General features: G+C 46.6%; 1 protein-coding gene across 3 annotated transcripts in view; it reads left to right on the forward strand.

Annotated features, from left to right (window-relative positions):
• The window catches only part of GSK3B (glycogen synthase kinase 3 beta), a 257,049-nt gene that overhangs the window by 91,033 nt on the left and 148,467 nt on the right, over nucleotides 1-17,549 (forward strand). For all 3 annotated transcript variants that reach the window (XM_045001121.1, XM_045001119.1, XM_045001120.1), the window contains exon 2: nucleotides 4,521-4,714. In XM_045001121.1, the coding sequence (XP_044857056.1) occupies nucleotides 4,521-4,714 (194 nt within the window). The remainder of the gene's footprint in view (nucleotides 1-4,520; nucleotides 4,715-17,549) is intronic.

Genomic DNA, 17,549 nt, shown 5'->3' on the forward strand with positions numbered 1-17,549 from the left:
CGTACCCTAGTTCGAACCAGGGGCTGTGTGTAGACCAGGGCTAGGACACACGTACAAATATTGTATGGTCCTGCATGTACTGTTCAACTAAATATTTAGCTATGGAAAGTATATGATGAATACAGTGGCTAATGCATTGTGGACTCCTGGTGCTATCTTATTATAAATAAATAATGTGTATATACTGAGTTTGTAAATATGTATTATGGTCAGAGTCAAGGTTGTGAAATGTGTAAGGTGAATTTTTAAAGGTAGGCAACACTGATGAACTGGCAGGGTAGTGGAATGTTTATAATTACTTGTACTGATCATGTCCATACTTACTAATCCTTAGTGCTTGTGACTGTAAAGTTCTTACTGTGCATTTGTAGATTAACCAGTGGAACTACTTTAACTAGGGATTTACAAAGTTTTTGTGGAGGAAATTCCTAGGTTTTTATAAAAAGAAATACAAGGAAAAAGGAGTCTAGGCTGCCTTGGATCTCCTTAAAATATAAGCTGGTAGAGGCACAGTAGCTCTTAGCTGAGCTAACTAACTACTTTAGTACTTACATTTTTAAGCACTCAGTGGGTACAATTATGAGTCAGTTTTCTTGTAGTCCAAGGAGAATTTCAAGGATCTGAATAGGTTCTAGTACCTGACCCTATCAGCTCTGGGGGGGGGGGGGGGGGGAAGAGGGTGGTTAGCCAGGTAGCCAAGGACCCGTGGGTAATGCTCTTTAAATCCAGCTTTTGTTGCCCAGGTACCTGGTGAAGGAGTGCCCCAGGAGAGTTTCTGCTGGCAGAGCGAGCTCCAGCTCTAAGAGGAGGCATTTGGACAGGTCTCCTGACAGCTTTCTTTAAATCCTGCTCACTTTGCTTTCAGCCTGTCTAACATTTAAGTGCTTCAGAGTTTTACTGGCTTGTCTATAAAACAGGTCCCTTCTACTCCAAAATTTTAATTGCAAAGTTTGAAAAATCTACCAGATAACCTCAGGACTTCAGCCTACTAGCCAGGATGAAAAGTACTTGTGCCCCGTCTCCCACCCGCCGCTTTAAAAGGAAAACTGTGTGGTGATTGTCCCGCATTTGATGGCATATTGTCAATCAGCGTTCTGTTCTTTAATTTTTTGAAAAGTGACTTAACTCTCACTTTTATTATATTCTTTCCCTTCCTGGCTTCATTCCACTTTTTCTTTTTCCTTTTCATGTAATAGATTATGGGATATCTCCTAGGGCTTGGGTACATGGGTTTTTTAAACCAGATTAAGTGCACTGTGACACAATTCATTATAGCGCGCTGACTCTGCATTTATTATGAATTCTGGAGTCCTCTTTCAAAGTAAACTAAATTTTGATAAAAATTGAGTTAGTTTGGTGTATTGTTTGTATTCATACACTACTGCTGTGCTCTACTTTAGCAGTCCTCCAATTGCTATCCCACACAGCTATGCAGGCATCCATTACTGACATGTCTGTTTACCTGTGTACCCTCCACTGTTCTGATGTCACACTGACTGGATGCCTCCTCCCCCATTTAAAAACTGGCATGGTGCCAAAATTGGCCTATTTGCTCCTGGATTTGAGTATATCAGCATTGCTGCAATAGTACTCCAGAAGCCTTACAACATGCCTCCAGCAGCCTCTTGGAGCCATGCTGGAATCCTGGATCTCATTACCACTGGGGGAGAAGCATCAGTGCAGGAAGCTCTTGCAGCCAGCTAATGGAATAAAGCTCTGCTAAGTAGAGGTCCATGAGGGCTCTCAACTGGGACACCAACTAGTGCAGGATAATAAAGCAAATAGCTGAGGAGAATGTACTATACATTAAAACCAAGGATGCCAGGAAAAGGTACAGCAGTGGAAATGTGATCTGTGTGTTTTTGAGGAACTACACAGGATTTTGATCAGTTACACCACTACTGAACCCTACCAGGTTGTGGACTCTGCTGCCCACTCTGCTGCCTTCCTCGATACCTCAAGGATGAGCACCAAGAGTCCTCAGATGATGAACAGTGATGAGCTGTCCCTGGAAAGCCAGGATCTCTTTGGGGCTCAGGACCATGACAGCTGAGTAGGCAGTGAGCCTGATTCCCTGCCAAAAACTTTGGCCAGTATAGGAAACATATTATGCTATACTGCAATGCTAGCTTCAGTTCCTGGTGCCCCATGGCCACAGATATTTTTGTTGGATGTGTGCTAGAAGCCATCAAGTCTTTTAAAAAAAAATGTTACCATAGGGATAATTATTCCAGCCAGGACAGGTTAGGCATTTTAGAAATCACTACTCAAATAATTGAATTTAAGCATAAGAGAGAAATAAAAATTAAGAAATGCACAGACCAGTCAAAAAACTAAAAAACACACTTTGAAACAATAAAATTAGAGAGACTATATGTGCATTGCAGGAAGTACCAAGAAGTAACAACAGCAACAACAGAAGTATGTGTTGGGAGGCGAGTGTGAAAGTAAGTGTGCGCGCGCATGTCTGCGCGTGCTGGCTGCTGGGGAAGACTGAGACACCATGCGCTGTCTCGTTAAGGCACTCACTCACCGCCGGAAGGCTTGTTTAGACCACATCTGCTCTCCTGCTCCTGAGCCCTGTCCCCCTTTCCCGGCTCTGCAGAGATGGGGAACGTGGGCAGGGAGGAGGACACCCTGACATCAGTAGTCCCCCCCCCCCAATCTGCGCCCCCCCCAACTCTGCACAGCAACCAGGAGTGTCTGGAAGCTGTTGGCCAGGGCTCCAAGACAGAGGGCAGGAGCAACGTGGCTGCAAAGCTGCGGCGGGAGGGGCACCTGAACACACACTGCCAGATATGTGCGGCTCTGCTAATGAAGTGCGTGCCACTTGATTAACTGCTGGGCAGCTGTGCAACGGTGCAGCTTAGAGGGAACACAGGTGCTGTCTGAAGACTTTGCTTAGTGGTTCCATCTCTTCTAGCCTTTGGCTCGTAGGTGAGCTGATCATTTTGAAACCTCATGTGTGTTCTTGCCCCTTTTGACTGCTGACAGGGAGAAATAACATTCATTCCCAAGACAGTGACGTTGACCTGATTCTGTATGTGGGCTGCTGCTGGTCACAGGATTCTCAGTAGTAGCAGTGAAAAAGGAAAGCTAGATTCTGCAGAAATTGGTGGTACTTGCCTGGAAGAGATTGTTACTTCCACAGGTGAATGGACTTTCAAACTCACATTTTAAAAGGGTCATCCTTACTGCTTGGGTCCTTGAGCTACTAGATTGTCCCTCCATATTACCTCTCACTACCTTATAAAGAAGGGGAGTTAGGGTATCCTGCAGAGTTAGGAACTTTTGTAAGGTAGCAAGAACTGAAGGGGATAACCGGGTAGCTCAGGGACCCTGGAGAATTAGCAGCTTTCCAGAACACAGGGAGCTAAAGGTAGGGATAGAGGCTTATTCACCACTTCAATGTCTTCTGGGACTTTAAAGAAACTGACTCATAACTGAGACAGTTATGTGTTTATGCATTTGATTTTTAGAGCTGAACATTTGAAGAGTGTAAAACAATGTGTAAACTTTTACACACAGCTTTGCTGACAGTAATCCAATAACTATGAACACTATGAATAACTTTACTATTTAAAAAACATGTTTCTAATACATATGTTATGCATGAGTATGTAAATTTGTGGATTTTAGAAATGGAACAGTTTCTGAGGGAAGGGAATCAAAGAATCATAACACATCTTGCGGATTTGAAAAACGAATCACTTTAAACATTTATCCTAAACTTCTGAAACTTCATAAAAATTATTTTTCTTAAGCTAAAGTGACTACAAAATGTATAGGGCTAGCTTGTTCCTATTAAAAGTGTGGGGGTGAGGAGGAGCATTTTGTCAAATAAGGCTTTGTTTGCATTGGGAATTCATCTCGGTTATGCTCATTAGTAGCTAGCCACCAGAGTAAGTGAAGCAGTGCAAATGCCTAGTTTAGGTAGGTCAAGTTGTGATAAACTTTAGTTTGTATAGATGCAGCTTAATCTGGTTTTAAATGGAGTTAAGCAGCAATGGTGCAGTCTGTCTATGGTAGTGGGGTTGTACTGGTGCAGCTAAACTGGTGTCTGGATGCTGAGGGCTGAACTCCCCAGTATAGACAAGGTTTTAGGCTCTTAATGGATTGCTGATTGCAGCCTTAACTGTGGAGTTGTGACAAGCACGTCCAAAGTTGTTGTTTGTAGCTAGATATATATGTTTGAAGGAAAGAGTTCTTGCTCTACTGGTTAAATTGGCAATTTGGTTGCGGTAGTTACAGTAAAATATTGGGAAGTGGATTGATGTTTGTTTCAGCAATATAAATAACAAACTGTATTGCATGGAAGAAGTTAAATGTACCAGAGTACCAATTTCTATCTCACTAAATATGTGCCAAACAGTATATTACATTTTTCTTTGCATGGTTTCCTTTCCCTTCCCTGTCATGTTAAGATAGTTCAAAACTGAGTAAAGTTGCTCTGTCTTCAGTGATTGTCTGATAGTCTCACTCACGCACGTATCTTAACTCAATGTTCTCTGCTTTTCCAGGAGATAAAGATGGCAGCAAAGTGACTACGGTGGTGGCAACTCCTGGACAGGGTCCAGATCGACCACAAGAAGTTAGCTATACAGACACCAAGGTGATTGGAAACGGATCTTTTGGTGTTGTGTATCAAGCCAAACTCTGCGATTCGGGAGAGCTTGTGGCCATTAAGAAAGTTCTTCAGGACAAAAGATTTAAGGTGAGATTTATATGAAACCTAGATTGTTCTTTAAAAATTTTCCTGTATTTCTGCTCTTTCTGATTGCAGGTTCTTTGGTGGCTTCCTTTTCATTGGTGTATATAGACATAATATTGTAACGTGAATCACTGTCATTATAATTTATTTTGCTTTGTGCATAGGAAGAAGTTTGAAGTCCCTAATTTGAAGGTGTTAGTCACATTTCTTGTATCAAAGTATTTGTGGTCCCAGGTTGGGTTCCAGTAGCAAACAATTAACCAGGGGAAATAGGGAAAAGTTCTTCGTTAAGTATTTTTTGACATGAGGAAACTGTCCTGATCATTAGTAAATAAGTAAGTGGGAGAGGATGGGGGACACTGAGCTTTGTTCTAGATAGCTATATCTACAAAGCTAGGCTGTGTGTGGAGGGCCCTTCTCAAGCAGTGAGAGAGGCCCCACACCAGGTGAGAAGGCAGTAGACAGAATGAGCACAGGGGAGTTGGGACTCGGTGGGAGTTAGGTGCTAAGGGAAATTAAACATCTAAATTTACTTACTTAAGAACATAAGAAAGGCCGTACCAGGTCAGACCAAAGGTCCAGCTAGCCCAGTATCTGTCTACCGACAGTGGCCAATGCCAGGTGCCCCAGAGGGAGTGAACCTAACAGGCAATGATCAAGTGATCTCTCTCCTGCCATCCATCTCCATCCTCTGACGAACAGAGGCTAGGGACACCATTCTTACCCATCCTGGCTAATAGCCATTTATGGACTTAGCCACCATGAATTTATCCAGTCCCCTTTTAAACATCGTTATAGTCCTAGCCTTCACAACCTCCTTAGGTAAGGAGTTCCACAAGTTGACTGTGCGCTGCGTGAAGAAGAACTTCCTTTTATGTGTTTTAAACCTGCTGCCCATTAATTTCATTTGGTGACCCCTAGTTCTTGTATTATGGGAATAAGTAAATAACTTTTCCTTATCCACTTTCTCAACATCACTCATGATTTTATATACCTCTATCATGTCCCCCCCTTAGTCTTCTCTTTTCCAAGCTGAAGAGTCCTAGCCTCTTTAATCTTTCCTCGTATGGGGCCCTCTCTAAACCCCTAATCATTTTAGTTGCCCTTTTCTGAACCTTTTCTAGTGCTAGAATATCTTTTTTGAGGTGAGGAGACCACATCTGTACACAGTATTCGAGATGTGGGCGTACCATGGATTTATATAAGGGCAATAATATATTCTCAGTCTTATTCTCTATCCCCTTTTTAATGATTCCTAACATCCTGTTTGCTTTTTTGACCGCCTCTGCACACTGCGTGGACATCTTCAGAGAACTATCCACGATGACGCCAAGATCTTTTTCCTGACTCGTTGTAGCTAAATTAGCCCCCATCATGTTGTATGTATAGTTGGGGTTATTTTTTCCAATGTGCATTACTTTACATTTATCCACATTAAATTTCATTTGCCGTTTTGTGAGATCTTTTTGAAGTTCTTCACAATCTGCTTTGGTCTTAACTATCTTGAGCAGTTTAGTATCATCTGCAAACTTTGCCACCTCACTGTTTACCCCTTTCTCCAGATAATTTATGAATAAATTGAATACGATTGGTCCGAGGACTGACCCTTGGGGAACACCACTAGTTACCCCTCTCCATTCTGAGAATTTACCATTAATTCCTACCCATTGTTCCCTGTCCTTTAACCAGTTCTCAGTCCATGAAAGGACCTTCCCTTTTATCCCATGACAGCTTAATTTACATAAGAGCCTTTGGTGAGGGACCTTGTCAAAGGCTTTCTGGAAATCTAAGTACACTATGTCCACTGGATCCCCCTTGCACATGTTTGTTGACCCCTTCAAAGAACTCTAATAGATTAGTAAGACACGATTTCCCTTTACAGAAACGATGTTGACTATTGCTCAAGAGTTTGTTTTTCTATGTGTCTGACAATTTTATTCTTTACTATTGTTTCAACTAATTTGCCCGGTACCGACGTTAGACTTACGGGTCTGTAATTGCCGGGATCACCCCTAGAGCCCTTTTTAAATATTGGCGTTGCATTAGCTAACTTCCAGTCATTGGGTACCGAAGCTGATTTAAAGGACAGGTTACAAACCTTAGTTAATAGTTCCGCAACTTCACATTTGAGTTCTTTCAGAACTCTTGGGTGAATGCCATCTGGTCCCGGTGACTTGTTAATGTTGAGTTTATCAATTAATTCCAAAATCTCCTCTAGTGACAGTTGCTCAGATTTGTCACCTACAAAAGCCAGCTCAGGTTTGGGAATCTCCCTAACATCCTCAGCCGTGAAGACTGAAGCAAAGAATCCATTTAGTTTCTCCGCAATGACTTTATCGTCTTTAAGCGCTCCTTTTGTATTTTGATCATCAAGGGGCCCTACTGGTTGTTTAGCAGGCTTCCTGCTTCTGATGTACTTAGTCTATCTAAACCTCAGTATTAATAATAAGAAAACACACAAAGTTAATCTATCTCTACTCAGTTTAAATGCATCCTAACTATGGAGAGAGAAGGCAAACAGTGGATTAATCAGGATAGGTGCCACTCAGTGTATTGTTCCAAGTATTGCAGCTGTGTTGGTCCCACGATATCAGAGGGATAAGGTGGGTGAGGTAATATCTTTTATTTAATCAACTTGTGTTGGAGAAAGAGACAGGCTTTCAAGCTACAGAGCTCTTTTCAGGTGGTCTTATATTGCACAGAGTACTTGCTTTGCGGTCAAGTGGTGTATGTCTGCACCTAATGCAAGCAGCTCGTGGCTCTCAGAGCCCAAGTACAGCATCTTGAGGCCAGTGTTGCTGGACATTAGGAGCATCTAGAGATGGTATATAGGGATAGGATTACTGTGAATCTTGTTGGCATGGTCCAGATACAAAGATTTCCAAGACCAAATATAAGCAAAAGGTGCAAGTTAAAGAGAAATGGTCCATTTGAAAATCAAATTTTCATCTTAAAGTTGGACACCTATTAGTAACAAGTAGTAATACCTCAGATTGATTCCCCTAACCCAGTCTGTCTGTCTTGTTTTTTCCCAGTTTGCTTAGTTTGTGCATTTGGCAGCACTTTGTGTATAGTCATTTTCATTGTTGGTGGTTGTACGTCTGGTTTCCTGTCATATCATTATGACATCACTCTCATGGACTGCTTTGCCAGAGCTCACGTACATGCTCTTTCTCAGGTCTTGCAACATGGTTGTTACCAGTAATGGCATCAGCAAACCTGAATGGCACTGAGTAGGCAGAGAGAGGCAAGCACACAGAAAAGGGGGACAGAAGGATATATCTATATAAGGAATCATGCACTCATTTAAAGTATTTTGTTTTAACTCTTCTGAGTGAGAAACCAGAAATGTAACTTCTTGTATTATTCTTCTGTCTACCAGAGTGCCATTCCTCAGCCTTTTACACATCTGCTAATGGCTGGCCTCGGAAGGCATGCAGCGTATTGTGAGGGTAATGAAGAGAGAATTCTATGGATGGGGATTAGGTAAATGGTGGAGCTAGTCTGTTTTGAGAGAGAGGTATTACAATCCTCTTTTTGTGCATTTTCAAGGGAGGCCAGTTAACTATTACCACTGCAAATGTTATAATTGTAAAATGCAAGGTAGTACATCGGACCAAATTCTTTGCTGCCTTACAGCTTGAGCATTCTCATGGACTTTACTGGAGTTTCACTGGGCTTAAAAGTCAGAATTTGGGCCAGAGTGCTAGTTTCCGTGGGTCAAACTCTTAAGACATTAGCAGTGGTAACAGTTAAGTGATCTCACATTTTCTTTATAAATCATGTGACAAAGTTCCTCCTCTACCTTGGTGGGTCCTGCGCTTATTGGCAGATTTTCTCACCTCAGTGATCTTCTCCACAGTCTGGATCAACTCCTCCTCCTCCTGTGTCTGATCAGGAGTTGGGAGGTTTGGGGGGAACCCGGGCCCGTCCTCTACTCCGGGTTCCAGCCCAGGGCCCTGTGAATTGCAGCAGTCTCTATAGTGCTTCCTGTAACAGCTGCATGACAGCTACAACTCCCTGGGCTACTTCCCCATGGCCTCCTCCAAACACCTTCTTTATCCTCACCACAGGACCTTCCTCCTGGTGTCTGATAACGCTTGTACTCCTTAGTCCTCCAGCAGCACACCCTCTCACTCTCAGCTCCTTGTGCCTCTTGCTCCCAGCTCCTCACGCGCACTTCCTCTCCTCTGGCTCCTCCTCGCCTGACTGGAGTGAGCTCCTTTTTAAACCCAGGTGCCCTGATTAGCCTGCCTTGATTGGCTGCAGGTGATCTAATCAGCCTGTCTGCCTTAATTGGTTCTAGCAGGTTCCTGATTACTCTAGTGCAGCCCCTGCTCTGGTCACTCAGGGAACAGAAAACTACTCACCCAGTGACCAGTATATTTGCCCTCTACCAGACTCCTGTACCCCACTGGTCTGGGTCTGTCACAATCAGCATGGGTGGTTGTGTGATGCACTTAAACATAGGCAGTTGTTACTTCTTCAATAACAGTGGTGCAGTGCAGTAATGTTCCTAAGTTATAGCATCTAACTTTTCAACTTCCTTTAAGCAATTAAGAGAAAATAAATTGCAGCTCTGAAATTAACATCTGTATTACATGTGTTTTCCTTTTTCATTCAGGAAAGGCTCCTGATTTCAGCAGGCTTGCTCACTTGAAGTGAGCACAATATTATCATCCTCCTCTTTATTGGCTCCTAGCTATTTGGTTAGGTAAGATGCATATCAGCAGTACATATGTCCAGTTTGCAAAGGCCTAATATATTGTGGCTGGGTAGAAGTAATAGTAGGCTTATACAAAGAGATTATAAGAATAAGCAGCAATCATACAGATTGTAGGTTCCCTAGGATGGGACCCAAGTCTTTCCTTTTTCTTGTACAGCACCAAGCACGCTGTCAGCTGAATAAGGTGTGCAATTTTGCGAGACCTACTGGATATACACACCAGTTCAGTATATGAAACTGAAGGCAAAATCACACTGGCCACCCAAGAAGCTAGGGCATCAAGCACCACTGCTGCTCTTGAGGTGCCATGGCTTTTATATTGGGGGAAGTGTGTGTGTACACATGCCCATGTATATCACTGTCTGTAAGTTCCATATCTGATTCCAGAATTGAACTTAATTATCCTTCTGAATGTGGCTAAGGGCTATGGTTAGGTTCAGTGTCCTTTAAAACCTTTCAGCCTTGCTTCAGAGTCAGCTGGAAGGCATAAAAGGAGCATTAGGGGCTCTCCTTCCTTCTGCTGATTGAGCTGTTGCATCCCCAGCATTGCTGACTTAGGAAGAAGGGCTCAAGCTCAAATCCTTAGCCTTGTGTATGCTAGATTTCCTTGGAAATCTGCCACCATTTCACTATTACTGGTATGACTCTGCTGGTGGTGGTAGCTCAGGAAGTACTAGTGTAGACAGGACTCAACTCCCATAGCCACCTATCACAGTATGATCTAGATTTGCTCTGAGCAGAACTGGAGAAGACACCGATTAAAAGTAAGTGCTGTGTCTGTATTGGGGCTCCCAGTGGTGGAGGTGCACCGTTGATAATGCAATATGTGGAAGATTTTTCTAAAATGTCTGTCGTAAACTAAGGGCTTGGCTACACTTGCAGCTGTGCAGCGCTGGGAGTTACAGCTGTCTTCGTACAGCTGTGTAGGGAAAGCGCTGGAGTGTGACCACACTGACAGCTACCAGCGCTGCAGTGTGGCCGCATTTGCAGCAGTGTTGGGAGTGGTGCATTATGGACAGCTATCCCAGCGTTCAAGTGGCTGTAACGTGCTTTTCAAAAGAGGTGGGTGGGGTGGAGTGTGACAGGGAGGCGTGCGGGAGAGAAAGAGTGGATTTTTGGAGCTGACACAGTGTCAGCTCCCTGCCTTGCAAGTTCCGATCCCTTCCTTTCTTTTAAGTTTGCCCAAGGCGATATCAGTGCAACCCTCGGCTCCTCTCACCTCCTCGTTCATGCTCTGTCAGCTCCCTGCCTTGCAAATTCTGACCATTTCCCTGATCCCTCATTCACTCTTAAATGCAAATAACCTGCAGACCAGATAAGCAGCTGATCCTACCGGGTCCCTTTCCCCCCCTCCAGCCCCCACCGTCCTGTTTCTTTCCTCAAGCAAACACTAGCTGTAGACATTCATCCCCCTGCCTGCCTCATTCACATCAAACAGGAGCTGTTTGTTTTTAGATAAGCAGCTCCGAGCCCCGAGTTCACAACAAAACAAAGAGAGGCATCATAACAAAACAAAGAGAGTTCTTTAGTTAAAAGCATTATGGGAAAATTCTGGAGGCCAATAACAGTGCTTTTGGTGGCCACACTGGCGGAGCAGCGCTGCATCATCAGCGCTGCAATAGTTATACCCGAGGCAGAGCAGGAGTACAGCCAGCGCTGCAGCCAGGGAGATGCAGCGCTGTATGTGCCTTGCAAGGACAGTGAGTAAGTTGCAGTGCTGTAAACCCACCACCAGTGCTGCAACTCTCCAGTGTAGCCAAGCCCACAGTCTTCAGCTGTTTGCCTTCTGTGGGTAGCACACCTAGCCTGTCAGGTTCAACCTTTAAAAATATCTTGGTAGATACCTGTAATTTGATAAATCCTTTATTGCTTCTGTCTTTCTCATACGACAGTCTTCAGAAGTACGAGATCCGGGGCTTGCCTGCTGGAGTTTAGGACTTCAGCCCCATGGGAGGCACCTTCCAGAGCTTGGGGCTTCAGCCCTGTGTGGAGTGGGGTCTTGGGGCTTCAGCCCTGTGGGGCACGCCAGCCGGGCAAGGCAGCAGCAAACAGTTGGGAGCCGCAGGGAGAGCGGCTGCTTTTGCTGCTGCCTCTCCCAGTGGAGCTAAAGAAGTGGCCCCTCCCTGCAGTTCCCAGCTGTTTGTTGCTACCTCTCCCCACTGAGCTAACACCTGGGAGTGGCAAGGAGGGGCTGCTGAGAGTAAAGGGGGGAAGCATGACCCAAGCTGCTGGGGTGGGGGGGAACCTTTACATTTTATCACTCCACTCTCAGCAAGCACCAGTAGTCTTTGGCAGAAGCCTCTAGCCTAGGGTGACCAGATCACCACACTAAAATATTGGGACACATTGGCCCTGCCCACAGTCCACCCCCGCTCCTCCCGGGCTCCACCCCCAATCTGCCCCAGGTCCCGCCCCTTCCCCACTTGGCCCCCCCCTTCCTCATCCGCTGGCTTGCTGCGTCCCTCCTCAGTCCCCCACTCACCGCTCGCCTCCTTGCCCGCCACTCACCCCATGGCACTGACTTCGCCTCTCCGGGGTGAGTGCTTGCCCACCCCCCGCCTCTTTCCGCCCCTGTACTGTCCTTGCCCCTCCCCCATCCCACCGCCTTCCCCCAAGTCTACACCCCTGCCCTGCCTCTCCTCCGCCTCCTCCCCTGAGCCACATACCTGCTCCTCCCCTCTCCCTCCTGGAAAGCGGTTTGGCGGCGGAAAGCGCTGGGGGCGGGGGGAGGAGCAGGGATGTGGTGCGCGGAGGGGAGGGGGGAGGGGAGGGGGGAGCTTGGCTGCAATTTTTCCCTGTGGGTGCTCTGGAGCACCCACAGGGTCAGCGCCTCCCTCCGGCTTGCCTCCTTACCTGAATATCAGGACAAATGGCGTCCTGATTATACATTGATCGGGACACAGGATAAAGAGTTAAATATCGGGACAGTCCCTATTTTATTGGGACATCTAGTCATCCTACTCTAGCCCCACCATCCCACTACAGGGCAGAAGTCCTGAGCGCCCCTCCCTCCCCTGCAGTCTGGTACGCAGAGATTGGGGGCAGGATGAGGGGAATCCGTGGGCCGTACTTAAACTGTAAAAGAACTGCATGTCGAGCCATGGTTTGGCCACCCCGGCATAGTTTAACAAGCGTGACACTGAGGGCACTCCTACTAAATAGAACCTATCATCTTTTTTCTGGGTAATATGTGCTAGTCTCCAAATCTGCGCCTACTGAACTGAGAACTGCTGTATTTGATGCGGGGCGTGGGGGAGGTGAGGGGGTGTGAGGGAGAGAGAGAGATGGGATTTGTGGAATCTTTGAGGGCTGATTGTTGGACATTCGTCAACGCTTTCTTGGAAAAAGAATACTCTTCTGAAGGGCAGATTAGACAGTCTTGCCTCAGACAATTGCTTTAGCCACTCCTGGCTGAGTTGGAGGTTGCAGAACAAATACATATATGAACCCTCAAAAGTTTGCATATTGGCAGCAGATGTTGCCTGTGGGGAGGAAAGACCATGGTGGCTGGAACAACTTTTCAGAAGGGTGCTTTTATTGCCAAAGAGCAGTAAACAGTTTCCAAACTCCATCACTGCCTCTAAATATTAGTTTGATATGATGGCCTGTGCTTGGATCAGAAGCTTGACATGGAGACCGAAGTATTCTAACAGGTCCATTTGTACTTCCACTTTTGGCAGGTTTTAAACTGGACAGTGGACTAGTAAATGTACAAAATGGAACATTCTTGCTACTGGCTTGACAGGCAAAGAGCTAGATGTGTGACCCTCAGGGGTGACTTATTCCAATTTGTGTGTCTTAAAACATCAGTCCATGGTGGTAGTTCGTTGAGGTTTTGCTTCTCAACAACAGTTAGCTTGGAACTCTGTTGTGCTTAAATACCTGTGTTCTTAGGGCACATCTACACTGGCAAAGTTACAGCGCTGCTCAGAGAACTGAAGGGAAACCGCTATTGTGTGTTCACACTGTCAGCTGCCTGCGCAATAGCGTGTTCACACTTGCGGAACTTGCAGTGGTATTCGGAGTGGTGCACTCTGGGCAGCTATCCTACAGAGTACGTCTTTCTCTTCTGCCGCTAAGACTTGTGGGAAGGCGGAGGGGGTCGGGGGCAGCCTGGGTCCTGTCCCAATGACCCGTGATGCATTGCTTCACATCCCAGAAATCCCTGTGCTTCCCTTCGCATTTGGCGCTATCTTTCAACGGTTTGTGTACTGTGCGCCCTGCCTCTTCGGGCTGCAGGAATGGATCCCAAACTGTTGACCAGTATGCTGCTTGCTCTGACCAACACATCACGAGTGTCAGTGGAGTTATTCCTTAAACTACAAAGGCAAGAAGAGTGCGACATTGATCTCGCCATGTGTAGTAGCTACGACGTGAGATTGCTTGTGGCATTCACAGAGGTGCTGACCACATTGGAACGCTACTTTTGGGCTCGGGAAACAAGCACTGACTGGTGGGATCACATAGTCATGCATGGAGGATAGCCACATTCATGGGACTGTGTGATGAGCTCACCCCAGCCCTGCAGCACGAGGATACGAGAATGAGAGCTGCCCTGTCATTGGAGAAGCGCGTGGTGATTGCACTTTGAAAGTTGGCTACTTCAGATTGCTATCAATCAGTCGCTAACCAGTTCGGTGTGGGAAAGTTGACCATTGAACTTGTATTGATGGAATTGTGCAGGGCCATTTTTCGCTTCCTGCTCTGAAAGACCATGACTTTTGGCAACCTGCATGACATTGTGGCTGGCTTTGCACAAATGGGCTTCCCTAACTGTGGAGGGGCCATAGATGACACGCACATTCCAATTCTGGCACCAGACCACCTAGCCACCAAGTACATTAATCGCAAGGGGTATTTCTCAATGGTTCTCCAGGCGCTTGTGGATCACCGTGGGCGTTTTACAAACATTAACGCAGGCTGGTCCGGAAAAGTGCATGACGCATGCCTCTTTCAGAACACTGGCCTGTTCAGGAAGCTGCAAGCAGGGACTTTCTTCCCGGATCAGAAGATCACAGTAGGGGAAGTCGAAATGCCTATTGTGATCCTGGGAGACCCTGCCTACCCCTTAATGCCGTGGCCTATGAAGCCATACACAAGACAACTTGACAGCAGCAAGGAGCAGTTCAACAACAGGCTGAGCAAGTGCAGAATGACTGTTTGGCTGTTTAAAAGCCCGCTGGCGCTGCCTCTGTGGGATGCTGGACCTGGCCAATGACAATATTCCTATGCTTATAACCATGTGCTGTATGCTTCATAATATTTGTGAAGGGAAGGATGAAAGCTTCTCTGAGGGCTGGACCGCAGAGGCTCAGTGTCTGGAGGCTGAGTTTGAACAGCCAGAGACCAGGGCTTTTAGAGGGGCACAGCGTGGGGCCATAAGGATGCCTTTAGGCAGCAATTTGAAACTGAAAGCCACTAATATTTGTTGCTATGCTTGGGAATGCAGTGCTTGTAATGCTAGCAGGTGATTGGTGCACATGATGCAATAAGCGGGTTTAACATAATTGTGTGTTGCTTTGCAGGGCTCTTTTTGTTTTCAGTTAATAGAATAAAGATTGCTTTCAAAGCAACACAATTATTTTATTAAAAGACAACCACCGGAGGAGAGAGTCAAACAAAAATAAAACAGCAGGGACAGGGATGGGGAAGGGAAGGTCCCAGGAGTTGTCGTCACCATCCCAGGATGGCTAAAGATTTGTGTATGTCCAGGAATCATATCCAACCTTCTCCTTTGGAGTACGATGCAACGGGTACTGTACTTCAGCAGGGCCAAACTGCAGAAGGATGGGCATTGAGTGCAATGGGTAGCAGGAGTCCACTGTGCTGGACTGTGAAGTGGGAGGAGTGGAATGCTGTGGGTATAGACTGCAGCCAGGAGGTTGATAAGAGTGTGTTGGCAGTGTCTGGAGGGCTCATGGGAAAGAGTTTTTTGTGACAGCAGTTGCAGGGGAGGGCGGGTGCCGCTCCATGGCTTCATTCGGGCATGCCGTGTTGTCCTTTCGGTCCCTCTTCTCACTGTCCTGCCTCTTCTTCAATTCCTGTTTCTCAGTGGTGGAGTGCATCATAACTTCACGCAGAAAGTCCTCCTTAGTTCTTCTTGGCCGCTTTCTAATTCTGCCTAGCCGTTCAGCCGCCTGTAACAAAGGGGGAGGCTGGGCTCCCAAGCTCATCTCTGTGAAGTTTAAATGCAACAGTTTACAGAAGCAGTATTGTTTGCAACACACAGAACACTGATTCAGTGATTTAAAACACATCCAGTATTCACACACCTGTCACTAACTGACTGATCCCAGGCAAGCACACATGAGCCACAAGCCCCCCAAAATGGTGAGTAGCTGCAGGGGCAGGGTAAATCACTCTTCCCGGACCCTGTTGTACACTGGGCAGGTGGCTTTCAGGGAGATCCAGCTCTCTAGGGGAAGCCTTGATAGTCATTCCTGTCCCCACACTTTCCACAGGATGTGATTATCATGGAAGATATCTCGCTGTTGATGGTGAGCAGGGAATCAAGGGAGGGTCTTCTCGAAACCTGCGGCTTCTGCCTTGGCACCTATGTGGCTTGCCTGTGTGCAACAATGGTCCCCGCCCCTCCCCGGTGATGGCACAATGGCGCGAGAAAGTTACCCTTAATGGGGCAAGAACCTGTGGCAGCGGATTGCCCAGTATCTCCACGAGAGTTTCCTGGAGATCTGAGGGAGATTCCTGTGACGTCAGGGAGTCAATCAGCAGCCTGTTCCGCAGCTCAGACTAGCCTGCTTTCTGCAACCCTCCTGCCCCCAACAGCTCGCTTCAGCAATTCCCAAAATTAGTTCCGCTTACCAGGGGCCTCCTCTCCTGTTCGCATTTCACCAAGATCTGACTGCTGTGACTGGCTAGCCTCCTCCGGGGTAGAAAAGAGCTCCTGGCTGCATGCATCTCTGGCCTCCGAGCCATCCTCTGCCTCTGAGTCCCACTCCCCCTCCACATCATCAGCCAAGATTTCCTCCTCCTGGCTTGGTCCACTCTTAAGTGGCATGTGAGCTACCAAAGTATCCACAGTGATCTTCGCAGTGGAGATGGGGTCGCTGCCAAGTATCGCGTCCAGCTCTTTGTAGAACCAGCAGCTCCTGGGCACAGCACTGGAGCACCAGTTTGCCTCCCGCACCTTGCGATAGACGTTCCGCAGCGCCTTCGCTTTGACCCTGCACTGCAACGTGTCCCAGTCATGGCCCCTTTCTGTCATGAATCATTAAATCTGTCCATAGGTATCATAATTCCTATGGCTGGAGTGGAGATGGGACTGGAGAGCCTCCCCTCCCCAAATTCTGATGAGGTCCAGCAGCTCGGCATTGCTCCAAGCGGGGGATTGCCTAGTGCAGGTGCAGGACTGGCTACCTGGAAAGATGCACTGCACACATCACTGAGCAAACGGGAAGGGGATTTTCAAATTTCTAAAAGATTTACGGGGTGGAGATGACGGTCACCTGAGGGTAGGGCAGTAGAATGCAAACCGATGACCAGAGAGATGAGAACAGGCATTGTGGGACACCTCCCAGAGGCCAATTGCAGCACTGTAATCGCCACGGTATCTATACTGGTACCACAGCACTGTAGCCCTGGTGCAGAAAGGTCTTCGCCTCTCGGGGTGGTTTTTTTAAAGTGCTGCAACTGCGCAGTTTCTGTGCACTAGGTGGCTTGGCAGTGTGCACATCTCAGGAGTTATAGCGCAGAAAGCTGTTTACTGTGCACAAACTTGGACAGGGCCTTATTCTCTTACTCCATGTGTCTGAAGGGCTGAATATATAATAGATGATGCGGGTCTGACTCAGTTATTAAAACACAAGGGCTGGGGAGGGGGTCTCTAGTTCAGTGGTTTGTCATGTGGGGAGAATGGAGCTTGTACCGAGGAGACTGTGATTTAAATTTCCTATATGGCTGGTGAGGCTGGACGGGAAACGGATTAGTTTGGGAATGCAAAATTAATCAGCTGTAGTTAGCCTGGGGGATGAGAAGGAAGGGTTTGTAATCTGCAGGTTTGGCTACCTGAAAAGTGGCTCTAAAGTGTGGAAATCTGTTCATTGATTGGGAAATATCTGGCATAGGAAGGTGTTTTCCTCTCACACCCACTTT

The sequence above is a fragment of the Mauremys mutica genome, chromosome 1, assembly GCF_020497125.1.
Source record: "Mauremys mutica isolate MM-2020 ecotype Southern chromosome 1, ASM2049712v1, whole genome shotgun sequence".
NCBI classification, from domain to species: domain Eukaryota; kingdom Metazoa; phylum Chordata; order Testudines; family Geoemydidae; genus Mauremys; species Mauremys mutica.